The sequence below is a fragment of the Rhinichthys klamathensis genome, unplaced genomic scaffold (assembly GCF_029890125.1).
Source record: "Rhinichthys klamathensis goyatoka isolate OS25496 unplaced genomic scaffold, OSU_Roscu_1.1 h1tg000068l_1, whole genome shotgun sequence".
Lineage (NCBI taxonomy): Eukaryota > Metazoa > Chordata > Actinopteri > Cypriniformes > Leuciscidae > Rhinichthys > Rhinichthys klamathensis.
The window spans coordinates 2,241,037-2,267,536 of record NW_026606611.1 but is presented as its reverse complement, the minus strand read 5'-3'; the positions used below and the strand labels follow the sequence as shown (position 1 = coordinate 2,267,536).

Sequence of the window (26,500 nt, the reverse complement as noted above, 5' to 3'; positions counted from 1 at the left end):
TTAATACACACGTAAATGCCAACTGCATACATTTTGGCACAAGTGTGTGTTTTTATTGGAATTTTACCATTTCACCCCCATTTCCTTTAATAAACCTATTTTACACTGGGTACACAAAATAGTAACAATTAACCTTAAGGACAAAAATGACCCCATTAAAACTACAATTTTTAATCCCAGGGCCATTTAACTATTAAATGATGCAGTCTTTGTTAATAGGCTTTCATTTCACCAGATGGTGCCATTTTCTCAGGTTTGGGCCTATAAAGAAAATGCTCGCTTTATTCCTGTTTTCTGCTTCTGCTTTTTATAAAGCCAATTGGATAAAATTATTCATCAAAAATGTTCATAAAATTTAAACCTCTATAACTTTTTGTTTCACTTCTTTAACTTTTGTTTTTACTTGACTGGTAGTATACAATACTTAAGCAGCAGCAAATGAAATGACAAACAAAGAACAGTAATTTATTCATTAAGTAACAGATAAAAATGATGATATGTGACACTATCCTTTCAGAAGCTAAAAGTGCATTCAGGATTCATGGATATTTAGTGTGTTTAGTGTGAAATATTAGTCTAAATCAGCTGGATTTTCATTCTGTTGACTTGGAGATTGTAAGTAATGTTAATCTTATAAAATGACATCTTTACACATGAATTTGTGAAATAATTCTATTATTATTTTTATAACATTTCACTTTTATTTTTAAATTTAATTGAATGGCATATCAATATAGCACTGGCATATCACAATCTAAAATGATTTTGGTTTTCGTAATAAATGTATTAATCATAATTGTCTCTTATTTGTGCTGTCTCGCCAGTCTTACAGTAAATGTGAACTGCAGAATTTCAGGGGTGGAGTCAGATGCAAAGGGAGTTAAAATTTGTACTTTGCACTTTTTCCTTTTAAAGACACATTCCACTTAGGGATTGAAGGCCGGGGAGAAGGCTCCTCTGGGCAATCATTATCATCATCTTCATCATCGTCATCGTCATTCTCTGGCAAGTAGCTGGGTGTTAAGATGATGACCTCCTCAGAGAATCGAACGCGTCGTTGAGTGCCTTCCATCCTCCTCTGGGAGACGAATAGAAAGAATGACATGATGTTATTGTGGACAATATGATTAAAATGGAAATTATATAATGTGTTTACAATGGATACATAAACTGAATCGCCTTTTGAAAAGACCAGCTGTTGCAGGCCTGTTCATGCTGGACTATGTTCTATAACTCAACTTAAAGGGATAGTTGACTTGTAAATGAAGATTCTGTCATAATCAATATAGCCTCATCTCTCTGTAAACCTGTATGACTTTCTTCTGTGAAACAAAAATATGACAGTATATTCATGTTTATTTAAATGGTGAATCTGGTTTAACAAGATAAACTCTTGCTTGTACACCAGTATATCATGGTGAGTTATAAAGTAAAAAAAAACAGCATCAATCATCCTTGCTGAATAAATGTACTCATTTATTTTTAAACATTACTGCCCCCAAACCATTGAATGGTAATGTACATGCTTATTGAAAGTAATGAGGATCGTCCTCATAGCAGTGTAGGTTGCTGATGTTACACATTAATCAAAGTGTGACTTACAGAATCTGTCAAAGAAATTTGTAGTGACCTACACCGTAGTAGCCTGTGTCATAAGACAAGCTAAAAACTCAGCACCACCCAACAATTAACGCATCTTAAATTACAATCATCTTGACATAACAACACATGTGCATCTGTATTAACAAACTATGTTCACACCCTAAACTTTAATCAGGGGTTAAACAATTCTTCCATGTTTAATAAAAATGACACCACAAAACTGATACTAATTTTCATAAAAAAATCAGGTTATTTATCAGTTAAAGTTCCCCTGTTATGTTTTTGTTTGTTTGCCAAAGCAAATCCACTTTGCATGAACTTCCAAAGGATGAGGACTCTGGCTCGAATTGATACAGTAAGACCGATACTGTTTGTATCACTGTGTTTCAAGTGCTGAGGAAGATCCGGAACTGAAATTCAGACACACAGCAACATTTGGTTTCTAAAGCCGTAAGTGGTTGACCAATCACAACAGACTGGGCCATCTGACCAATCAGAGTAGAGTAGACCAATCACAACAGACTGGGCCATCTGACTAATCAGAGTAGAGTAGACCAATCACAACAGACTGGGCCATCTGACCAATCAGAGTAGAGTAGACCAATCACAACAGACTGGGCCATCTGACCAATCAGAGTAGAGTAGACCAATCACAACAGACTGGGCCATCTGACCAATCAGAGTAGAGTAGACCAATCACAACAGACTGGGCCATCTGACCAATCAGAGTAGAGTAGACCAATCACAACAGACTGGACAATCTGACCAATCAGAGCAGAGTAGACCAATCACAACAGACTGGGCCACCTGACCAATCAGAGTAGAGTAGACCAATCACAACAGACTGGGCCATCTGACCAATCAGAGTAGAGTAGACCAATCACAACAGACTGGGCCATCTGACCAATCAGAGTAGAGTAGACCAATCACAACAGACTGGGCCATCTGACCAATCAGAGTAGAGTAGACCAATCACAACAGACTGGACAATCTGACCAATCAGAGCAGAGTAGACCAATCACAACAGACTGGGCCACCTGACCAATCAGAGCAGAGTAGACCAATCACAACAGACTGGACAATCTGACCAATCAGAGCAGAGTAGACTCTCGGAAAGGAGGGGTTTATAGAGACTGAATCCTTTATCGAATCATTTCAGACACTGTGAGAAAAGAGGTGATGCTACACTGTATATTATGAGAAAATTAAGTGTTTTTGACCGTGGATGCATGTAAACCTTTTGAAGGAGACCTCCAAAACAAAATTAGGAACCTTTAAAATAGCATAATTGGGGCACTTTAAAACTGGCTTATTGAATGCATATTTTCTTCTGTCATGTAGTAAATCATACCTTTTTGACCGCAGTCTCCAAAGAAGACACTGAGATGGAGTCCATCAGCGAGTTGAGTGAAGACGTGGGTGAGTCTGAAGTCTCTGTGGCCATGAAAGAGCTGCTGTGGTCCTCGTCCTCCATGTCTTGTGTGGTGTGTTTAAATGGATCTCTCCTTTTTGTCCAATGCTCTCTTTTACGGCTCATAGATCCATAGGATTTTATGGAACATCTGTCCATTGGCTGAGAGAAAAGAAGGAAAAGAAATAAGAAAGAATTAACATATATTCTAACATGTTGCTAATTACTAACAACCTAATAAATCAGTATTGTTTCTTAATGCTTATACTTTCACCTTAATGAGTGAAAGGTCCAAGAGAGGTATGAAATCCTCCGTCCCACCTTGTTTGGGGTCAGATACTTGACTAGACATCAGTTGTGGATCGCTATGGTCAGTTGCCTTTGATTTGTTCGGATCAAGCTGGGAAAACTGTGATTGTTCGTTTGTCGTTTGGTGAGATTCATTGAGTTTCAGATTGCCGTTTTGTAACACGTTTGTAAACAGGTCAGAAGTTTGTAATGTATTTGTGGTGAGATCAGTAACGTGTGATGAAGGAACACTCATCTGGGACGTCTCGGTTTGGTTGTAAACAGGTTTATCGGAGGCAAAGCTCTCGGAGAGCAAAGGTTTAGTCATACCTAAATGAGAATCGGTTGTGTAATTTTGAGTCCATTTACTGTTCCGCTGTTCTTCACGTGATTGGTTGATATTAATTTGTGGCTCGTTTGATTGGTCCTGCGTGGTGCATTTAACTGAGAGAAACTGAGCCCACTCTGTCCCGCTGAAGATCTCCTCCATCAAATTAGAAGTAGTGCTAAATGAGAAAAGACTGTTACTGAGAAGAAGGGTGAAAGATAGGGGTTGAGTCATGAAAACCGCCTCAACCAGGATTTAATAGGTGCACCCTTACTCTGAATAGCTCTCATATTTTATTGTGTTTTCATTATTTTAGCCCTAACTGGGTCACACATTCTTTCTCGATGAGACAGGAGTTTTTCAAGAAAAAGAAAGTGATTCATGGATCAGACACGTGGAATGATAACTATGTCTGCTGCATATTTCTAATGTGTTTACCTCATGTAGCTTAGCGAAGCAGGGCCATATTCATCCAGTGCTCTGTTGATCGGTTCATGGTGGATATCTGTAGCCTCAGTGGGTGCCGTAGGTGTGTTGTTCACATAGTTGGGCCCAGATAATGACGATAGATTACTCTGAATATAAGCAGAAAGGACTAGTGTTTTAAAATAATTCTACATTTTGCATGGTGCTTGTGCTTGCCCACAAAACGTCTCTGTCATGATGCTGAATTGTTTGGGCAACTGATTACTGGAACAACATTAGGCACATCACATTAGGCTGTTTTGAGTGGTTGTACTCTACTGTACTGTACTCTACAACAGTAGTTTTAGAGTACAGTAACAGTAGAGACACTGAATAAAGTAATCAAATGTAAAATAACAGTGGATAGTCTTCATTGCATAAATTAAACAAATTAATCATGATTAAAGTTAAAAAGGTTATTCAGTCAAGAGCAGTGAATGATTTTTTTCTTTGTCCTTTGTTGTTTGATTAACACAATAAAACAGACAGCAGCAGAAATATTAGGCTAATATTAAGATATAATACACTGATACAGGTACACATCTACTCTTCCATCTACTATTTACGTTCACTTAAGATATAACCGACTATGTTTACTAGGATACTCTCCGAGACGGATATTTTTGAATTTGTGAATTCAAGCGCAAGAAGGCATGAAAGAAAGCTCAATTCAGTATTTCTGTGCTGTCTGAGACACGGCTTTCTGTGTGCGCTTCAGATGTGTGCACGCACAAATCTTCCCACACAGCGTGCAAGTAACAAATTGAGTTTCCTTTTGCGTCTTCTAACGTTTGAATATTTAAATTCCCAAGGTTTAATCTTTTTTGACGATGCAGCACTGGCCCATCAACTGTCCCGAGCATCGTTCACGTTTGTTTATGTTCTCACAACATTGCATTGCCAGCCAACTGGCGATTGACAGTTTCTGTTGCTAAGGCATTCTGAGTGTTTTTTAGCACACTGTTATGCAGTTGTTAGGTGGTTGCTATACTTGACATCATTTCCTAATTTTCAGAACAGTTTAGTGTCCTCAGTCGGAAAAGGGTGGCTTGCCAACTTCAGGTTGGTGGAGAGTTCCTGCCTCAAGTGGAGGAGTTCAAGTATCTTGGGGTCTTGTTCATGAGTGAGGGAAGGATGGAACGGGAGATTGACAGACGGATCGGTGCAGCTTCTGCAGTAATGCGGTCGATGTAGCGGTCTGTCGTGGTGAAGAAAGAGCTAAACCGCAAGACGAAGCTCTCGATTTACCGGTCAATCTACGTTCCAACTCTCACCTATGGTCATGAGCTTTGGGTCATGACCGAAAGGACAAGATCCCGTATACAGGCGGCCGAAATGAGCTTTCTCCGCAGATATAGGGTGAGGAGCTCGGTCACTCGGGAGGAGCTCAGAGTAGAGCCGCTGCTCCTCCACATCGAGAGGGGTCAGCTGAGGTGGCTCGAACAGCTGTTCCGGATGCCTCCTGGACACCTCCCTGGGAAGGTGTTCCGGGCGCGTCCCACCGGGAGACCCCGGGGAAGACCTAGGACACGCTGGAGGGATTATCCCGGGGTCTCCCGGCTGGCCTGGGAACGCCTCGGTGTCCCCCCGGAAGAGCTGGAGGAAGTGTCTAGGGAGAGGGAAGTCTGGGCATCTCTGCTTAGACTGCTGCCCCCACGACCCGGCCCCAGATAAGCGGAAGAAGATGGATGGATGGATGGAGTTCAGTATCCAAACAGACTGTACCGGTCATACTACTGGTTGTACGCTCACGCTAAGTGTTTCTATGTTTTGTTTTTCCAAATGATTAATAAATTTTTTTTAAACTGAAAATGAAAACGAAAGTATCCCAACAACAGTCGTGAATTCTAAATTAGGCTAGTTTAATAACTTTGCAAGTTTGCAGTGTTTGGTTCAGTGTAGTAGCCTAATATTGCAAGCTCCACTAATAGACAAAGAACTAGTACAAAACTGGCTTGGACAGTATTAAACCAAGCGGACACAAATACTCACTTGTACTTCATTCTGCGCTAGTCTTTCTCCATCATCTCTTTGTCTGGTCATTGTGCTTCTGTGTCTCTCTCTCCATCTCTCTTTCACATTCTGAGCCCACCTTTTAGCTTCACCCCACTTCTTCCTACTTGTCTTTGTCGTTTTTCCTGACTGCTCGTGAGGTCTGATGCCTTCAATTTTCTCATTCACAGCAACCCAGCTCCATGTACCACTTTGACCCTTGACCTCTGGTTTTTCCACCACTGAAGATGATGGTGTCAGTGTTGGAGCCAGAAGGTCAGGGGGGTTTTGGAAGGATTCTGTTTTGTATAACGGTGGCACATTTGAGCTGGTGTTCCCTTCCAGAGAAAATTGTTGCATCTTCTCTGGCCTGGGCATCTGATTGTCTCCGACCCAGGAAGTGACATCATCGGTCCTCTCTGACGTAAAGCGTGTGTGTTCCCCCCAAATTAATGGTGGCCGTTTTGGTTTAGTAGAGAATCCCGAGTTGTGTTTACTGATCCTTTTGACGGGTTGCTTAGGAGTCAATGCACCCTCAAAATTAGAAGATTGTTGAGTCCATGGATTCTCCCTCTTATTCCAAACTGAGGTGCTTCCATCTCGCTCTTTACTTTTGGAAGAAAATCGAAACGAATAAACTGCTGCTTTAGATGAATCCTCCCCTGTTTCATACGGACTACGTGTTTGCATATCAGCATGTAAGCTACTGTTGGTTGTTGTGTTTAGCTGTAATTTCTGAAGCATAGATTCAAGTAAGGCATGAGTGTCTGAAACAGGGTTCAACTCCTCCATTGGGCTCTATGTTACCACATGCGCACACATGAGTAGAGTCAACTCACAGATAGAGGCAAGATGTACACAATAAAGCAGACTCACTCTAGACGCTCAACTTTCACCCATGCTGGACAATTCCATAGATCCTTCATTTATATCCTCATGTTAGTCCATACAAGTATTTATTTCTGTCCGCCATTCAGCTCCCCGTGTTTTCATCCCTCCTGTTAGCTCTCTAAATCTTTTCTTGATTTATGAAATCTTGCAAAAGGAAGGAGTGTTATGAATAATAGTTCAAGGCAGAAAGAGAGGAAAGAGGTGTGTCCAACAGCCAGATGGACAGGTAAGACGAGTGTGTCAGGACGAAACATTTTGTATTTTTGTCACTCCCTCTGACCAGCCGCTGAATGACGAAGACACTGTGTTTTAAACCCTTGAGAACATTTTTATGTCTTATTATGACGTGGAGCGATTTCATTTAATTGGTCACCTCTTTTCTTTTAAAGGGATAGTTCACTTTGAAATTAATTTTTGGTATGTTTAGCTTACCTCAAGGGCATCCAAGATGTAGGTGTCTTTGTTTCCGCAGTAGTTTCAATTTTGATATTTTTAGGTCAAACCGTTCTTGTCTGTCAGTCATTCGTAAATGTAAGTACACATTGATGGCCTAAGACACGAAACGAGCGGTTTGTGTGAGAAAAAGAACAGTATTTATATCGTTTTTACCTCGTCTTTTACCTCGATTTATATCATCTAACCACAGCCATGTCCAAGTGATCTGAGGGCGCGGGCGCTTCGGTCTGTGCGTTACAAGAGGTAAAAACAATATAAATACTGTTCGTTTTCTCACACAAACCGCTCGTTTCGTGTCTTAGGCCATCAATGTGTGCTTACATTTACGAGTCATTAAATCATGTTTAATTTGGACTTCTCTGTGCATGCTCTTTGAGGTAATGACCGTAGACCTACATTATATGACTGACAGACAAGAACAGTTTGACCTAAAAATATCAAAATTGAAACTACTGCGGAAACAAAGACACCTACATCTTGGATGCCCTTGAGGTAAGCTAAAACATTTCAAAAATTAATTTCAAAGTGAACTATCCCTTTAAGCAGCCAACATACTGCAGTTCTCTAATGCAAAATCACTGTTTTTATTATAACACTAATAGTAATAATGGTATTTAGCTAGATTGCTGTAGATTTATTTAACTATAAAGATTTATATTACTAGAAAGTAAAAAACAATAAATTATATTGTTACAATGCAAGAACTATGGTAAAGTAAATCAAAACTAGGCAATAAGAAATTAATGAAGTAGAATAATGCTGATGTTGATTTAAATACTTCAACGACAGATTAACAAAGGGCTCAAACTAAATTTTGCTGAGGAGAAAAAAGAAAATATGCCTCAAACAAAAATACGTTATGTTAACATAGGATATAGAATATTGCTGTGATGCTGTTGTTACAGACATTTTAGATGACAATTATCAAACAGCTGTTTATTTCTATTCTTATTTAAACTAATTATAAAGTATTATGATTAATATAATTGTGTTGTCATTTAACTTGAAGAGGATCCTGCAGAACCTGTTCTTGATGTTTAAGTAGTTTCCTTACGTAATGTTATGCTCATGTTGGAACGGTTGGGACCTTCTATTTTGTTGGGCGCTTTGTTATGACGCAAACACCTGTATCTGATACCTCCCTCTGATTGGCTAGAGCAGAAAATACGCGCCACATGTCGGATTCGAAGTAAACAAAATCTTAAATTATCAGCTTCTAAAAAGTTCACCGTAGTCTGAATTGTGTACTTTATGTTATGCGATAACAGATAACAGCTCTTAAACGTATCTTCACGAGCAGTTTCTTGCGTTATATGAGCTACTTGCGTCATGTGGCCGGTTCCGTGATCCTACACATAACTTACACCAGCTTGAGCCGGAGGAAAATTAATGTAAATAATTTATGTTGTTTAAAAATAATATTGTTGACAAGCAAAATATAATGGATTGTGTTGCAACCGGAGGAAACGTGAAAGGTAATAACTGAAGCCGTTCACAGGACGAGACGTGTTTTTCAAAATTATATTATAATTAAACTTAAAATGCTACATAGAAGCTTCCTGTGTGAACTTCCCCTGCTCTTATATAAAAAGGCTTTATGAACAGAAGTTTAGTCATGCACACCTTTTTGTGTGTGTGTGTAGTTTTAGCAAAAGCCATACATTCGCTGTCAAGAATCGGAGAGGAGCTGTATTTGGAGCCTGTGGAGGATGGGGTATGTGTTTGTTTCCAGTGTTTATGATAGACTAATGTCAGCTGTTAAAATAATGTGACTTGTGTGTGTTCTGTGTTTTTAGTTGGCCCTTCGGTCGGTTAACTCTTCCCGGTCAGCCTTTGCCTGCTTCCTGCTGTCTCCTCTCTTCTTCCAGAAATATCAGGCTCCTTCAGACCAGAGCTTTCGCTGCAAAATACCCATTAAGGTAACTTTTCCTGTTCTGTTAATTCCGTCTCTGCAGTTCCTCTATATTTTGGGAACTAAATACTTGTCAATGCATCACGTATACACTATAATGTGTCTATCTATTAAAGTCGGCATGAATCAGATTGCTATAGTGTTTTCTTCCCTATTGTTATGTAGCCTATATCTGAGTGATACAATTAAATGTAGGACGAGCTTGATTTGTCCGTGGGGAATTGATTGGATTGTTGTGGTTTGCTTTTGGTCGATCTGATGTAAGTGACGGTTTGTCCTGCCCTCGCACCAGTAATGAGATGTTTCTTCAAGAGTTATTTTAAAGGGTCACCCCTATGTCGTTGCAAACCCATAAGACTTTCGTTCATCTTCGAAATACAAATGAAGATCTTTTTAATGGAGTCTGAGAGATTTCTGTCCCTCCATTGACAGCTACGCAACTACCAATTTGACACTTCAAAGAGTTCATAAAGAGAATGTAAAACTAATCCATATGAATTGAGGGGTTTATTCCAAATTTTCTGCAGAGACTCGATTGCTTTATATGATGAACAGATTGAATTGAGTCTTTTATTCACATATAAACATTCATCAACTCACACATCAGTTGTGGTAAACGGAAGCTCAAGCATGTTTGCTTGATGTGCGAGAACCAATGACGTTCATTCTCGTGTTACGCAGCACGTTTGCGCTTCAGAATGTAAAATCTTCTTGAAGTCTACTTGTCTTTTTCTTGTGTTCTTCAGAGTGTTCAGGCTGTGTTCAAGTCCCTGTCGTCTCTGGATCGCTCTGTAGAAAAGTGCCGTATTCAGTTGAACAGTGAAAAGAGTCGGTTGACCATAACTCTGCACTGTAAACACGGTAAAAACGTTCCCCTAAAAACAACATTGTTTCATGCTTTTTGTTAGTAGGATTAAATGTAAACCATATCATCACATAGCTCTATATATAAAGTTGATTATATAAATTATGAATATCCAACTTCATCCACAAACATACAGTATAGACTCACGTAAAACAATATATTCTATATAGCAAATCTCAACTGCTTGTATCATTGCAAAATGTAAACTATATTATCATCACCAATCTCTAATCTGCTAAATGCGACTATAAGGCATAAAGATATTAAAATACTATACACATTAACATCATGATTTTCTGTAAAGCCACATTGAACGAATGTGTATTGTGTGAAGCGCTATACAAATACATTTGACTTGATTAACCTTCATTAAGGTATAGTACACAAATACATTTTATTTCATTCGAACTTGTTACAAATCTTGCATAGAAATGGCATGTTTTACAGTATGATCAACTAAACTGTGTGTTTGTTACAGGGCTCTTGAAAACACATAATTTGTCCTTTCAGGACTGTGAGAGTTTGCAGGCCGTGTTTGATAAAGAAAGCTGTGCAAACGTGCTACAAGCTCAACCCAGGTTTACATTAATCTTAATGCCTCGATATTAATATCAACCCATTTGCAGTACCTTTTAGAGTGTGTTTAATGATGTTGTCTTGTTTACTGTAGGTTGATGGTGGACACAGTTCTGCATTTCCCTCCATCTCAGGAGGAGGTGAATCTGTCAGTGAGCAGTGATCGAGTGTGGCTCAGGAACCACGTCGAGGAGGACGCAGGTATCAGCGGTTTCAGTCTTCATTCTGCTGCTATGCAGAAAACAAGTCAAGTCAAAGTTTTTTCCTCTCTCAGACCCATCACGGGCAATGATGACTGAACTGTGTTTGAGCTCGGAGGAGTTTGATCATTTTGCCATCAGCACTCAGACCAGCATCACCTTCTGCCTCAAAGAGCTCAGGGTGAGTGTGTGAACTCACACAAACATTCATATATACAAACCCAAAGATAGGTCTCAAAGAAAACACATCTAGAACAGTGTGACATATTTCTGTAAACATAATAATCACTGCAATAATGATCCAATCATTGACTCTTAAGCATTTGCCTATTTAAATCCAAACAGCTTCTTTTTTTTTTTGGCCGGGCAGTGTACCGGTATATTATAGTATGCTTTGTCTATTATTGTTATACTGATTTTTAAAGGGGTCATATAATGGTACATGCACTTTTTCAAGTTGATTGTACTGAAATGTGTGTTGGCAGTGCCTGTACACAACCATCATATAATGATAAAAATCTCTCCAGTGTTTTTGTTTTAATCTCCTTATATGTTTTCCCCTGTCTCAAATTGAGCCGTTCGATTTTGTGACGTCAATAAAACGGACACCCCTCCCACGATTGTTGATTGACAGCAGCGTTTCAACACATCCTCGCCCTGAGCGAGCTGTCATCATAGTCCGCCATTGTTTATAAGCTGGAGCAGAATGGCGTCTAAGCGATTGTGGTGTTCTGTTCTTCGGTGTAATAACGAACACAGTCATTTTGATGTTCCTAAATCCGAACCGTTGAAGATGCAGTGGCTGAGTTTTGTTTTCGAATGGAGTATTCCCCACGAGCAACGTCAATGCTTTCATGTTTGCGCGAATCATTTCTCACCAGACTGCTTTATAAACGAGGGTCAGTATAAAGCTGGTATTGCTAAGAAGCTGCTCCTGAAAAAAGAATCGGTACCAACTATTCGTGTTCCTGCTGCACCTCCAGAAGAAGTGAGTGTAAAATTTTATTAACCTTTATATTAATCTTTGCAAATCGCTTGCACGCTTCACGGTGAATGCGGCTAAGGTTTACACTCAGGGTACATTACGGCATGTTTTCTATACGACGTTCTCAATATAATTCATAATCCCACGTTTATAATGAACAACGCGTTATGGTTATTGTGTTATTACAAACTGAGTACGTATACATCAGTAAACACACAGCGTTCGTACATCTCACTAAGTTACTCTAACGTTACAATGCCAGTACATACAAAAATAGATCAAAGTGACATTAAGTTAACCAACCATTCAGAAACGTCCTGTTCGATTCGTCCTTAATTGTGGAACTTCTTTGCGGCCGTCATCTTGTTCCGGTCCGACTCCGGTTCAAACTGATACGGTTGCACAGATGTGTCCTCAGAGACTCCCGCTGCCATTCTCTCTCCATAATATACCCTCAACTGTTGTCAAGGCAACACTCCAGTGCATTGTGTCAGGACAGAGGGGCGGAGTGAGCGAAGCTCATTATCATTTAAAGTAGGGCTGGGCGGTATATCGAGTTTGTACGATATATCGCTATACTTTTTTGAAACGATATGGAATGAGGCGATACCGTTTATATCGATACAGTAGTTTGATATGAGGACATCTGAAAAATAGCGGAGGTCGCAGTGTGAGCTACTGCAGTGAAAGTAGCTACATAGTACAATTTGTCCTAAACATGACACAAGCTTATATTAAGCCAGGGCTTCAAAATAACTGGTAGCCTAAGATATAGTTAACAAGTTTAAAGCAGCTTGTCCTGTCAGATGCTCTGACAGATACTGTTGCTGACTGACAGATAAATACTTGCGCTGATTAATGCGTTTGAGATGTGGTGCTTTCCTCAGTGCTCAACTTACATTTCACAGGTATATTCTCCATCTGTAAATGTTAGAGTCTAACAAATATGTCCATTTCACTGTCAGGAGAGGACGAGCTTCTGCAAGTGAATCTCCGCTAAAATTCAAGCTTCTGTGAACTAGCGCCGCCGCGCGCATGCGCGTCAAACAGACGAGCACAATAGAAGAGTAGCGCAATAATTCTGACTAAAATATACATATTGTTAAAATATTTGTTGTTGGAGACAATAAATTTACTATATGTGGAATTTTAAACCTACAAGTATATTTTTATGAAAGTGACCATTTATAATGGGGTAATCAAATGCAGGCTAATATAATTAGTTTGTGCTTTTGTTTTTGTTTTTATTTTCATTTTTTGTTTAGTCTTTAGTCAATTAAAAACAAAATCTTTTTGCACATAATATATTGCATAGCCTACATTACATTCACTATATTTGTTTCCATATCCTTCAATATCAACATTGTTTGTAGGATATCATTGGGCAGAATGTGAAATAACATTTTTTTAAATAAATACAGATTTTCTTTATCCAAATAAAAAAACGTAGAAAGTACCGAGATATATATCGCATATCGCCATTTAACCAAAAAATACCGAGATATGATTTTTTGGCCATATCGCCCAGCCCTAATTTAAAGTCATATGCACTGAAACGGCGTGCTGAAAACAGAGCTGTTTTTGACCAGGTAAAATGAGTGTTTTCTTACAATACTAATGAGAATTTTTAATAAAAGTATATTACAAACTTTTCATTTAGACCCTAAAGAATCAAATTAACTTGTATGAAAATGGCATTATATGACCCCTTTAAGAAAGTTTGTAAGGTAACCTTGAGTGTTGTAAAAGGCGCTTATAAAGAAAATGTATAGTTATTTCTTATTATAATCATTTATCATTTTTTCCCTTTTCTTAAAAATTGTTTGAAGGTTGAAATGTGAGATTTATAATTTTATAAAACCTTTGTTAAATTGTCATCATCATCATCATCATCATCGTTTTACCTTAAAACTGCCCATGACCTACATCCACCTACATTTGACTTACATTTTTTAAATTAGTTTTTAATTGCCCTGATTAATCATGCACAAGAAGAAAAGGTACATTTGTTATAGTAAAAACTTGATTGGTGTCAAATGTAATGTTTGATTTTGTCTTTTTTGTTTCTCCTTAATGTATTTAACCAAGATTTTGCCATTGAATTAGCCATAGAATGCTATAGCATTACTTTTTTTTGTCTCTCTGGCTTTCCATCAGGGTTTGCTTGTATTTGCTGAGTCGTCTGGTCTTCCAATCTCTATGTATTTTGATGAGCCAGGCAGGTTAGTTTATATTTGCTCATGAACTAGCCCAAATTCACGTTTTGTCCACTTTATTTATTTTTTAATTTTCAAAATTAAATATTTATTTTCAAAAATGTTATGTACACTACCATTGAAAAGTTTCAAATATTATTACAAAATAAATGTAAAATGTATTGTACTGTAATATGTAAAAAATGTAAATAACTGTTTTATTTTTTATTTGTAATTATATGTAATGTATTCCTGTGATGCAAAGCTGAATTTTCAGCATCATTACTCCAGTCTTCAGTGTCACATGATCCTTCAGAAATCACTCTAATAAGATGATTTGATGCTCAAGAAACATTATTATCAATGTTGTGCTGTTATCAACATTGTTGTGGAATCAGTGATATTTTTTTCAGGATTATTTAATGAAAAGAACAGCATTGATTTGAAATGGAAATCTTTTGTAACATTATAAATGTTTAATTTAATGTGTCCTTGCTGGATAAAATTAATTTATTTATTTTAAAAATATTACTGAGCTCAAACTTTTGAACAGTAGTGTGTATGTTTAAAAATTATATCACAGTGTATTCTCACCCATGTGTGTATGTGATTGTGTTTCAGTCCAGTAATCCTGAGTGTAACAGACAGTGTTCTGGAGGCTAATTTTGTCCTCGCTACACTGTCAGAGGACTCGCATCCAAAGAACCACGGCAAATCCAACACAAAACAGTACGTCAAATCATGAAATATGGAATATAATCAATCCTATAAACGTTAGATTCATGTCTATTTGGTACTTTTATCATTTTTTTCCCCTCAGCCCTGATACCGAGCAACCAACAGACGACTTCATGAATGACGACATGGACTCATTTCTCATCGCCATGGAGACCAGCGAACTTCCTGGACCGTCACATGCACCCACATCCCCCCCGCACCCCACCAATAACAGAAAACACCCATCCAGTGAAGAGGAGCAGGAGAAAGCACTTGCAGAAGGACCTCCCAACAAAAAGGTACTATAATCTTTTAAATAAAACATTTGTTTAAAAACATAAAACCTAATGCCCATATCTCACTGATTATTTATCCCTGCCTTCTTTTCTTTCAGTTTTGTTCACTTTTCTTCGGTTCAGTTCTGCCCACGCTGTCTCAGCTGACCAATCAGACGATACAGAGCCAGGAAGTGCTCGCAAGTGACAGTGAAGACGAAAATCAGGCAGAAACATCATAACCGCCCCATCGATTGAACTCAGAAGTGAACGATGTGGAAAGAGACTCCCACATGCAACCTCACAAAGACTGCTAAAGACTTTTACACACACACTTCTCCTCCTGATTTTATTTTTCTATCAAAATAATAATGGGTTTAAACCAAGAGATGAAGCAGTGAATATAACAAGCCACGTCAAATCATTGCACGGCTCACATTAAAACGTCTCACTCGCACTGTGAAATGCGAATATTTGGTCAAGTCTCTGATTATTTAGAAATAATTGTCAGAAAAAGGGTCCGAGTTTCTCCTGGAGCGAGATGTCTGAGAGCCACTGTTCCCCGTGGACACGACGTCATCGACACACTTCCTGCTGAGCACCTGGAAACTCTTCCCTCGTGTCTGAGGCTTTTTCCTCTCTTTTCCTTTGTCCTTTTCCATCTCTTTCTCTCGTTTCTTTCTGTCTTTCTCTTCCCTTTCTTTTCGCTCTTTCTCTCTCTTCCGCCTCCTCCTCTCTTTCGCCGTCAGTTTCTCCTCTTTCTCGCTAAAGTCCTGGATGAGGATTTTGGGGATGGTGGTTTTACTGGTCTCCCCACGGAGGCGACGGAACAGACCCAGACGTTTTGGATTGTCTGACTTTGTCGGTGAGCTAGGCTGAGCGTGTGTGTCTTGTGTAAGTGTGTGTGTCATATTTTCTGAAGGCATGTGTTCTTGCTGCTGTGGCTCTCTGAAGGTGTCCTCAGAGAGGATTGTGGGATAGGAAACCCGCGAGCTGGAAGTCCTTCGCACACAGAGCTGAGCTGGCGGGATGTTTGGGTTTGGGGATTTTGAAGATTGAATTAAAAAGGGAGACTCTGAACCCTGGCTGTTTCCTGGTATTGCACATTCACTGTCATGAGGATTGCCAGATCCAACAGCACAATCCTCTGTATTACACTCAGGGTTGCAAGATACAGCAGTCACATGATCTCTGTTGGTCTCTGGGTTGTCAGATTCAGTTGTGACATGCACCTCTTTGCAATCTGGGTTGCCTGATACAACAGCTGCATCTTCTTTATCACTCTCTGGGTTGCCAGATCCAGTTGTAACATGCACATCACTGCATTCTGGGTTGCCAGATCCAACATCCGAGTCTATTATATTACTCTTTGGGTTGCCAAATCCAGTTGTAACATGCACATCACTGCATTCTGGGTTGCCAGATCCAACATCCGATTCTATTATATTACTATCTGGGTTGCCAGATCTAGTTTTATCATGCACAGCACTGCATTCTGGGTTGCCAGGTCCAACAGCCGAATCCACTGTGTTGTTCTCTGGGTTGCCAGATTCAACAGCAATTTCCACCTCATTGCTTTCTGTTTTTTCAGATTCAGTGATAACATCTGTCACGTTGCTTTCAGGGTTGCCAATAGCAGAATCCACGATATTGCTCTCTGGATTGCCAGATTCAACAGCAATTTCCACACCATTACTTTCTTTGCCACATTCAGTGGTAAAATCTAGCGTGTTGCTTTCAGGGTTGCCAGATTCTGGAGAAACATGCATTTCATTGCTTCTTTCTGAGAGGATAGTATCATCCTCTGCATTGTGTGTGAGGTTGCTTGATTCTTCAGTTGTATTGACTTCACAACATATTGTATTTTCAGATCCTGGTGATTTCAGTTCTTCAATATTTTCGGGATTGATTTCGCTGATTTCTTTGTTACTAGATGTGGCAACAGCGGCCGCATCATTGTCACTGTTTTCAGAGTGTCTTGATGCTACTGTTGCATCTGGTTCAAGGGTGTTTGTGCCATCAGCAGGATCCGATTCAATCTGCTCTGGGTTGCCAGATCCTTCTGTATCCTTCACAGTGAAATCCATTGGACAGTGCACTAACTCTTCGGATGTAACGGTAGCATCCATGTCATTGTGCTCCGGCTCGCTTGATTGGGATTGCTGTACGGGATCTGCTGATCTCTCCGGATTCTCAGTTTCAATCTCTTCTTCAGTTTGTAAGAAGGATGCTTCAGATGTTTGCAATGGGTTATTGTCTCTCTCTTCCCCCAATCTCTTGTCATCTTTCTCCTCACACATCTTTGAAGGCTCTGTTATCTCTTTGGTTTCCTTTCTCTCCTCCTCAGGGAGGACATTAAACTCTTCTTGCTGAAAACCTTCCTCCTCGTCTACATCATGTTTTTCACCAGGCTCTTCATCTTCCTCTGTAGCTGTGTGCATGTACAAATCCTTTTCTTTCTGCCTTTCTGAATGTTCATGTTCTTCATGTTGATCGCTAGATGTTTTGTCCTGGACAACATGTATCTGTACCTCTTTCTCTGGGATACTTTCCTCATTTTGCAAGTTGTCTTCAATTGGCAACCTATTTTCTGTTTCTTCTCGTTGTTCACAGTGTTCTGTTTGTATTTCTGCTTCCTCGATGTTGCTATCTGGCTGTCTTTCCTCTTCCTGTTTACTGAAAACAGTCTGTATATCTTCTTCCTGTGGTGTTTCAACAGGTGAACTTTCATCTGGCTCTAAAGCCTTCTCTTCCACAGTCTGTTCATCTTGACACGTCTGATTGTTTGTATTCTGTTCCTTTTGATTTATTGGTGCTTCTCTGCTCTTATCATCTTGACCTCTGTCTTTTTCTATATTCTGTTCATCCTGATGTCCTTGCGTTTCTTTACTCAGTTCATCTTGGTTTGTGTCCTGTTCATGATGGTGTGTCTCCTCAACCACACACCTTTCTTTCTCGTCACCTTGTGTTGTTGCTGAATTATCTTTCTGTTGGTTTAAAGATGCTTCTTTATGCTCTTTCTCAAAAACATCAGAGTCAATACTAGAGGACACCACCACTGAGATGTTTGGATGTGTGTTGCGGTCTTTGTGTTTGTGTGTACAGAGCTCATCTGCTAGCCTGTCCCGTTTGTCCCTTTGCTCCCCAACGATACCACACACACTCTTCCTCCTCATCTCCTCTTCGTCGCTCTCCTCCACCAGACTACGTGAGAATTTTCTTCCCCCTCCATCCCACTCCTCTGTGTCAGTCTTACTGCTCCTCTTCCTCCATTTCTTGCGCAGAACCGAAGGAGAAAGAGAAGAATGTGAGCGCATTAGAGGAATAATCAGGCTCCCCTTCTGTCGCTCCTTCTTTTCGTGTTCCTTTTGTTTGTCCTGCACTCTTTCCCATGCCATCCGATATCCGTAACAGCGCCCTCGTGGGTCAAAGGTCGAGTTCGGTCTGTCTTTCTTCCATTTCTCCAGCTCTTTCTCAGTTTGTTTCTGCAGGTCCGACAGGGACAGGGACACTGAACATACCTAAGGGTGTAACAGTGTTTTTGAGTAAAGAAATCTATCTGGACTTAAGGCCTGTTCACACCAACAGGATGTCACATTAGCAAAATTTCACAGCCAAAAAGAGATTTTAGACTTTATTTAGATTAGTTGAAATACAATATCAGTAATATTACCTCATGGATAAAGGCATCAGTCTGCTCATTTTGTACACGCTCTTTAACACCTCGCAGTCGTTCCAGGGTTTCCATCTGTCCATCACACTCTTTTCGCTGTCGCCCCTCTCCCAGACATCTCCGCACCAGCACTACTGCAACCTGAAACAAAACCCGCACACCTGCCACACACACCACACCAGCTGTGGTCACTTCATGGACTTCAACAACAGGTCAACATGCCAAGAGATGCACTAAAGGTGCACTAAGTATTTTAAATCAAAATATAGGGTGATACTTTTGACAAATGATGAACTCCAGCAGGATTAGTGGCCTATAAACCCTTTTTCTGCTGTGTAACAGAGCTGCAGGAGAGGATGGAGACATCCTTAGTACAGAAACTAAATGCTCACCTATATTTGTTTAGCTCACGTGCCTAATGGTCTAATCTACGGAAGCTTGTTGCCACTGAATAAAAAATAAAAAAAGTTAATTGTGACGACTTATCTCATAATCCTGATTTTATTTCTCAGAATTGTGAGATATACACTTGCAATTGCAAGGGAAAAAAGTCGCAATTATCTTTTAAATAGTATAATTCCGTGGCAGAAACAAGCTTCCATTTTAATCTGCTTATATGAGAGCCAAAAATATATGCTTCGGAACTCTGTCTTAAAATGGTGGCTGTAGGAATGGAAGTCCCACTCTTCAGTTAGATGAGACAATAGGTTTTTTGGATATCATTGGATATTTAACATGTTAATCAAGCAGGTCTGAGTTGTACTTGCATAATTAGAAAAGAGAGTGCAACCATTGGTTTCTGGAAGTAAAAACATTTGTTTTCTCAATAGGGAAATTGTTTTTGAACGATAACTTATAAACCTTTAAAAACAGACCTTCAGTGAGTTCTGAGATTGTTAATCGATGGTAAATGCTCCACATTATTTTTATTTATTTTTTTATTTTTACATGCTTGTATTTAACAGCAGAATTCTTGGTTAAAAACTACATTACCCATGATTCTACAGAAAAACTCATAATTGCAACAAGCAAATTGTGCCAAAAGTCTCTGACAGTCCCACGAAGCACTACGAATTACGAAATTGAGTCAGTATCCTTACGCTACTCCCTAACTACAGTATCAACATTTGAAGTGGATCAAAAAACTTCATCAAAGTTGTCCTAAGACAAGAACGGGTATTGTTCAAAATTAATGTATAACTTTGATGAAAGGTTTAGATCCACTTTAAATGTTGACTACTTAAATATGTGTTTATATGTGCACATTTTGCAATTAAAAAGAAAGAAAATTAAAGCGTTTCTATATATAATGAATATCCTTAAATTAAGTTTTATATATCTCTACGTTTTTGTTTTTAATTCGATTGTGATTTGCAATGCTTCATGGGATTGTAGTTATTTCCCTCACTAAAACCATTAGTAAACAGTTTGGTACTTTTTTCAGTTTCAAACACCTTTTGGCTTCAAATCTAAGTTTGTAATGTTGTGATTTGCTGGTTGTTTTGGCCCATAGATTATAACACTTTAACAAAGACTTGTCAAGAATGAATGAAAAAATCCCATGTTCCCATCCGTAGCTGACCAGGGGCTTTGCCAAGATGGCCGCCAAGCCAACTGACTGAAGTCTTTGATCGCTAGTTTGACATGTTCGCCGACAGCCGATTAATGACCTTTGCGATTCAATTTTTACCTCCGACGAAATTATGGCAGTGTCGGAAGTTTTGAGGCTCAGTCCTGCACTTTGACTTCTCCTACAACAACCATCAAATAAAAAACCATTGCAATAGGACCGCGCAGAACCTGATGACGCAATTAGTGAGACAACAACAAACCACCACTTGCTCCACACACACGTCTTCGCTTTCATTTTCTTCAAAATTAACGCTCAAGATTGTTTTTCTTTGCTAGACATCATTTCAATCCCGTGTGTAATGCAGCTCACAGACACCGAAAGTGTCACGGATTGATGATGTAAAACTCTGCATGAGTTTTTTTGTGTGCGTCCGTTTTTAACGCGTCCTGACTCAAGTACAGTTTGACATTGAAGACAACAGATCCTACAGTGTGACATTGGCTTACAGCGGGGATCGTGTTCGTACAGTCTGACAATCAACAGTCGTCGCGAAAGACTACACTCTAAAAAATGCTGGGTTGTTTCAACCCATGGTTGGGTCAAATATGGACAAATCCAAGCGTTGGTTTACAATTGCATTTTTAAACCCAACAATTGGGTTTGTCCATATTTGACCCAACCATGGGTTGAAACAATTGTATTATAAACAATACAATTATAAACAAGTGTATTATAAATCGTACAGTGTGCACCGGCTTAATAGTCAAACTAACAATTACTTAGTGCACCTTTAAATCTTGCAGATATATAGTTGAAAACAAACCATAACAGAAAAAGAGATCCCAGACTCTGAGCAAAGTGTTGAAAGGCAGGTGACGGCTGTACAGACACATCAGCCAATCAGTGGCAAACATGAGAGGCTCCACCCCCTGATTCTGCAGGTGTTTGTGTGCAGCTGGACACAGCTTTTTTAACACACTTGAGAGAACAGCAGCGTCGAATAAAACACCTTCCTAAAGAGAAAGGATAATAAAAGTTTATCTATCAATTTTCATGCACATTTAACCGTTATTTTCGTGGTTACTGTAAAGATGCCCTACCAGCAGAGGGCTGTAGTATCCAGGGAGGTAGAGCTCACTAATCTGCACCAGACACCAGAACGCCTCCTTAAACATTAAGACAATGAGTTACGCAATGTCATGCTAGCATTCAATGCTAACTATTTCTGCAGTAGCATATGCATACACTTTCTGAAATAATAGCTGGACCCTAATCACAAAATAAGGTCATGTGGCAAATAAATGGTAGTGTTTGAAATGTTTAACATTGCATATGTGTTTAATTATGCAATAACAAAATGACATTCATTTGCAAACTTATCCATAGATCATCTCTTATTTGAAACCATGCAACCATTTAAAAAAAAAATGAATCAGCACAACTGTTTTCAACATTGATAATAAGAAGAAATGTTCTTTGAGCATCAAATCATTATTAGAATGATTTCTGAAGGATCATGTGACACTGAAGACTGGAGTAATGATGCTGACAATGCAGCTTTGATCACAGGATTAAATTACATGCATTCAAACAGTTCTTTCAGACTGTAATAATAATTTACAATATCACTGTTTTTTACTGTATTTTTTGGATCAAATAAATGTAGCCTTGCTGAGCATAAGATGCTTCTTTCAAAGACATTATAAAATTCTTACTGACCCCAAACTTTTGTATGGTAGTGTAAATTATGAATGTGCGGCCTTTTGCGTATTATTTGGTTGTTTATTCTGTTATAGCTCTGTCATGTGCTGTATAGTCATGACAGGAGTGGTACCTCAGCAGGCATGTTCATCAGAAGGACCGCGGCCACCGGACCCTGTGCCTGACAGTAGCCCTCGTCGGGACGGTACTGAGTGTACGCTTTCAGGACCTCCAGCAAGTCCTTCTGACTACTCATACAGAGACCACACAGAAGCAGACACAGAATGAGAAATGTTGTGATTTATAATGCTACAGAGCGCATTGCATTCAGCACGGGAAGGGAAAGGACAGTACCCATGGCCGTCTTTGGACTGGAACATCTCATGGAAGGGAAACTGTCTGTCTGTGTCTCTTTTGATGACATCGGTCCATCCCTGATGATCTGGAGCTTTGACTAGATGCTAACACAGAACAAACAGGGCTTATACACTGCCTGGCCAAAAAAAAAAGTCGCTGTTTGGATTTAAATAGGCAAATTATTGCCGTGATTATGTTTCTAACATTTTATTTGTTTGGCAACAGTTCTTCTAACCCTAGTTCTTCTTGACTCTTGCATTGTCAATACAAGATCTTGACCAAAAATGGATGCACCTCGTGATGGAAATAAATGTTGTGATGTTATTTCCATCAAGAGGTGCATCAATTTTTGGTCAAGATCTTGTATTGACAATGCAAGAGTCCAGCGCTCTGTAAAGTCTCCTCCAGCACATCCCAAAGACTTTCAGTGAATTTAAGGTCTGGACTCAGAGGAGCCGATTCCTGTGTGACAATGATTCTTCATGCTCCTCCCAACCATGTTAGAAACATAATAATCACAGTAATAATGATCCAATCACAGACTCTTAAGCATTTGCCTATTTAAAATCAAACAGCAATTTTTTTTAATTTTTTTTTTGGCAAAGCAGTGTATAAGAATATAAAAACATGATACAAATGCAACAAATCACTTACTTGGTAGAGATCACGGTTTTTGTCTTTTCTATCCTTAGCACCGCAGAGCAGTGGCCAGCCCTTTGCCCTGACGGATGCTGGGATGCCCTTCTGACATTGACCTTTGACCTGAGACAGGAAGAGAGCTGAGCGATGTGGCTGGATATTGTAAAACTTATGCTGACAATTAAATGCTGTTTTGACTGCAAATGACTCCAAAATTCTTGGATATTTTAGCATATTCAGAAAAAAAATCTGATAAAGCATTTCTTTAATAGTTAACCCGAATGCGTGAAAGGGATAGTTCACTCAAAAATGTATGAGTTTCTTTTTATGTTGAACACAAAAGAAGATATTTTAAATAATGTTGCTGAGCCAGACAGTTCAATGGCACCCACTGACTTCCATAGTAGGGAAAGAATACTACAGAAGTCAATGCCGTAAACGGTTTGATTACCAACATTCTTTAAAATATCATCTTTTGTGTTTAGCAGAAGAAGAAAGAAACTCATACTGGTTAAGAACAACATGAGGGTAAGTAATGACAATTTTGGGTGAACTATCTATTTAATTAAGATGATCTTACATATAGCACTCATTTGCAGCCTGCAGTATTTGACATTCAACATCCTGTATCATATGCGGGCCCACTGACAATGACATATGAGGTTTCACACATTAATCAACTGAAAAAATCAATGCTCAAAGAATCAATACGATCAGAAATAGCTGAATAAATTTATTTTCAAAACGTTTGATGTATTGTTTTTTCCCCATGTCTAATTCAAACAGTAAACTTTTTTTCCCAATGGACCAGTGAAAGCTTGTGAAACAGCTGGGCTATTTACACATTCCCAATTCATTAACTCAAAATTGATTTATCAATTTATAAGTTCCACAAATAGCCTTCTACAATACAGCTGTTAAACTTACAAATAACTTGAAAATGTTATACTGTCCCCTGTGAAAAAGAAGTGCTCTCAATTGTATTGAATGTGCACTTAGTGTTTCAAATCTTAAAAGTATATGTTTAAAAACTGTTCTTGAAGGCAATCTAATATTAATTTAATAAAATGCACTTAAGTGTGTTTAAAGAGTACATGACTGTTTCTTAACACACTTAAGTAGGCTACACTTTGTAATAATTAAAGTACATTTTAAATACTTGTTTTAATAATCTTTTGGCATGCTTTAAAGAAGTACACTTATTTTGATGTGTTGACTAACAAACTTAAGCACACATAAAGTACTTGATAATAATCATAACTGTAGTGTCTAATTCAATATTACAATTACAGTCAAAATACTTACACTTAAAATACTTACAGTTAAAATATATACATGTATTCAAATGCAACTTCATTATTACAAATGTGGAATGACAAATTGTCATACAACATGTCATACAAATTCATGACATGCAGAGAAACAGAAAGATTAAAGTATATTTTAGTTTAACATAAATTATATATAAAAATGTACTAAATATATAAGTGAGTCAAAAAAAACATTCAGCTATGCTTTTATACATTTCAACAATAATACATTTTAATTTAATATTCAAATAACATGCAATTAACTGTCCTAAAACATTACATTCAGTTTGCGCTTATAGTATAAGTATATTGTACTATATAAGTATAATACATATAGCCTACTACATATAATAGTAAACTGTAAAAAAAAAATGTTTTTTCAATTTAAAAGCGTGTTCATGCTGCCATAAAATTTTAAGTTTAGTCAACTCAAATATTCAAGTTGTCACTTAGTACTTCACATTTCAAGTCAACTAAACGTAATATTTTAACGAACACTTACTTTTTTAAGTTGAAACAACAATTTTTTTTACAGAGTATAAGTATATTATAGTATCAGTTAAGTATATTATTGATAAGTATTAAAGAATATGCTGAAGTGTACTTCTTTTTCACAAGGGATTGACACATTATTACTCATTATTGCACGATTATAAAGTTGAATGATTTAACATTTTTTTTAAAAAGTGGTGCCACCACAACATTTAACTTCGCTTGACAATTTTTCCATGTTTTTCCATGTGAATTGTAAAAGTCTCCTATATGCTAAATACGAATTCCTCACGTTTCTATGAGGTTTTCTAGTGTAGATATAGAATTTTGTTCCAATAAATATCAGAATGATGGTTGGGCCCCCCCATGCCTAAGATAAGATGTATGATCATTCTTGTTAACATATGCAAACACAAGTCTACAACAGCGAGATAGACACACCTTGTTGCTCTTTTTCTCCATGACTTGCTCCCATTGAGTCATGAGGCTGAGCCATTTGGACTCTCGATGTCTCACTATCTCTGGACATGGACCGTCACTGTCAACGACACACACACAATCAGCAATACACCACTATATACTGCAGCATTTCAGTCTTAATAGTGCAATGAGACTGGGACTGTGCAGTCAGTGTGAAAAACATTTTCCAATGAAGCAGAGAATCACACACCTCTACCCTGCTTCCTAACACTCTCACTAAAGCCGTCTCCATACCAGTGCAAAGCATAACTGTCATAAGAGGCAAACAGACAGAAAACAGGAAACCACACTCTGACAGGCCAGATATCTCTATAGCAACATGACAGGATGTTGAGAAGGAGAAAACTAGAGTAAGAGGTGCAAAAGGTAACGGCTGCTTATAAGATTGTGAGTTATGACTGAATTATCAATACAACACAGGATAAAAAAATGCCTTGACCACAGATTAGACATTGTATAACACACATCGTGGTCAACTAGGGCTTTTTGGGAGCGATAAACACTTAAATCAACCTCCACCCAAGCTCTAAGCTGTGATGGACGTGAGTGAACGGACATCAACACGGACCTGTCAGTTTCTCCATTTCCTAGAATGAAGCCAAATCGGTTAGTCTCCAAGACCGTGACCTCCGGCCCATGATTCCCCTCCTCATCCTCGCTGTGGTCCGGTTTAACAGACATCTATGTGTGTGTGTGTGTGTGTGAGAGAGAGAGAGAGAGAGAGAGATACATCCAGAAACATGATGTCACATTTGACAACGAAAATGTCAATCTCATTTCAGGTAAGCAAACAAGCGCCATTTCAAAAGGAAGTTTAACTGCACAACACAACATTCATGGCAAAGTTCTAGTAGAAGAAAGAACTTGTAGTATGTATGGATCTGAAATTAAACCCTGTTTGCTAATGCACATTAGGCAGAGAGTTTTTGACAAATACAATAGAACAACACAGCAAAAAAAGGTCAATAGAGCAAACGTTACCTTCACGCTTCTGCCACACTGAAAGGTGCAGTTGTCCTCTGATGGGAGGGAAGACAACTGAGACTAATACTTCCGCTGTAAAGTCAGCTAGTGTGTGGTTTTGCATGCATGCATGCGTGTGTGTGTGTGTGTGTGT

The 26,500-nt window shown here is 38.7% G+C and overlaps 2 protein-coding genes across 2 annotated transcripts; one reads left to right on the top strand and one right to left on the bottom strand.

Moving 5' to 3' along the window:
• Positions 1 to 865: 865 nt before the first annotated feature.
• Positions 866 to 7,070, bottom strand: zgc:113229 (uncharacterized protein LOC550612 homolog). The gene is made up of 5 exons (XM_056250269.1): positions 6,087 to 7,070; positions 4,068 to 4,204; positions 3,288 to 3,807; positions 2,954 to 3,175; positions 866 to 1,078 (listed from the first exon to the last, which is right to left on the bottom strand). Exons 1-5 carry the CDS (start codon positions 6,876 to 6,878, stop codon positions 881 to 883), a joined length of 1,869 nt encoding a protein of 622 aa, XP_056106244.1. The 5' UTR covers positions 6,879 to 7,070; the 3' UTR covers positions 866 to 880.
• Positions 7,071 to 8,598: 1,528 nt separating this feature from the next.
• On the top strand, positions 8,599 to 15,629 carry rad9a (RAD9 checkpoint clamp component A). Its single transcript, XM_056250267.1, has 11 exons — positions 8,599 to 8,908; positions 9,077 to 9,147; positions 9,230 to 9,352; positions 10,092 to 10,206; positions 10,689 to 10,788; positions 10,881 to 10,987; positions 11,061 to 11,167; positions 14,129 to 14,193; positions 14,788 to 14,895; positions 14,987 to 15,182; positions 15,278 to 15,629. Exons 1-11 carry the CDS (start codon positions 8,836 to 8,838, stop codon positions 15,398 to 15,400), a joined length of 1,188 nt encoding a protein of 395 aa, XP_056106242.1. The 5' UTR covers positions 8,599 to 8,835; the 3' UTR covers positions 15,401 to 15,629.
• Positions 15,630 to 26,500: the final 10,871 nt, after the last annotated feature.

Bases quoted from the DNA above. Each gene is read 5' to 3' on its own strand.
- zgc:113229 (XM_056250269.1), bottom strand. From the start codon at position 6,878: ATGGAGGAGTTGAACCCTGTTTCAGACACTCATGCCTTACTTGAATCT. The intron at 4,205-6,086 runs GTGAGTATTTGT...GCTTATATTCAG, and splicing joins TAGCGCAGAATGAAGTACAA to AGTAATCTATCGTCATTATC. The intron at 3,176-3,287 runs GTGAAAGTATAA...CTTTTCTCTCAG, and splicing joins TGGACCTTTCACTCATTAAG to CCAATGGACAGATGTTCCAT.
- rad9a (XM_056250267.1), top strand. From the start codon at position 8,836: ATGTTGTTTAAAAATAATATTGTTGACAAGCAAAATATAATGGATTGT. The intron at 10,789-10,880 runs GTTTACATTAAT...TGTTTACTGTAG, and splicing joins GTGCTACAAGCTCAACCCAG to GTTGATGGTGGACACAGTTC. The intron at 14,896-14,986 runs GTACGTCAAATC...TTTTCCCCTCAG, and splicing joins GGCAAATCCAACACAAAACA to CCCTGATACCGAGCAACCAA.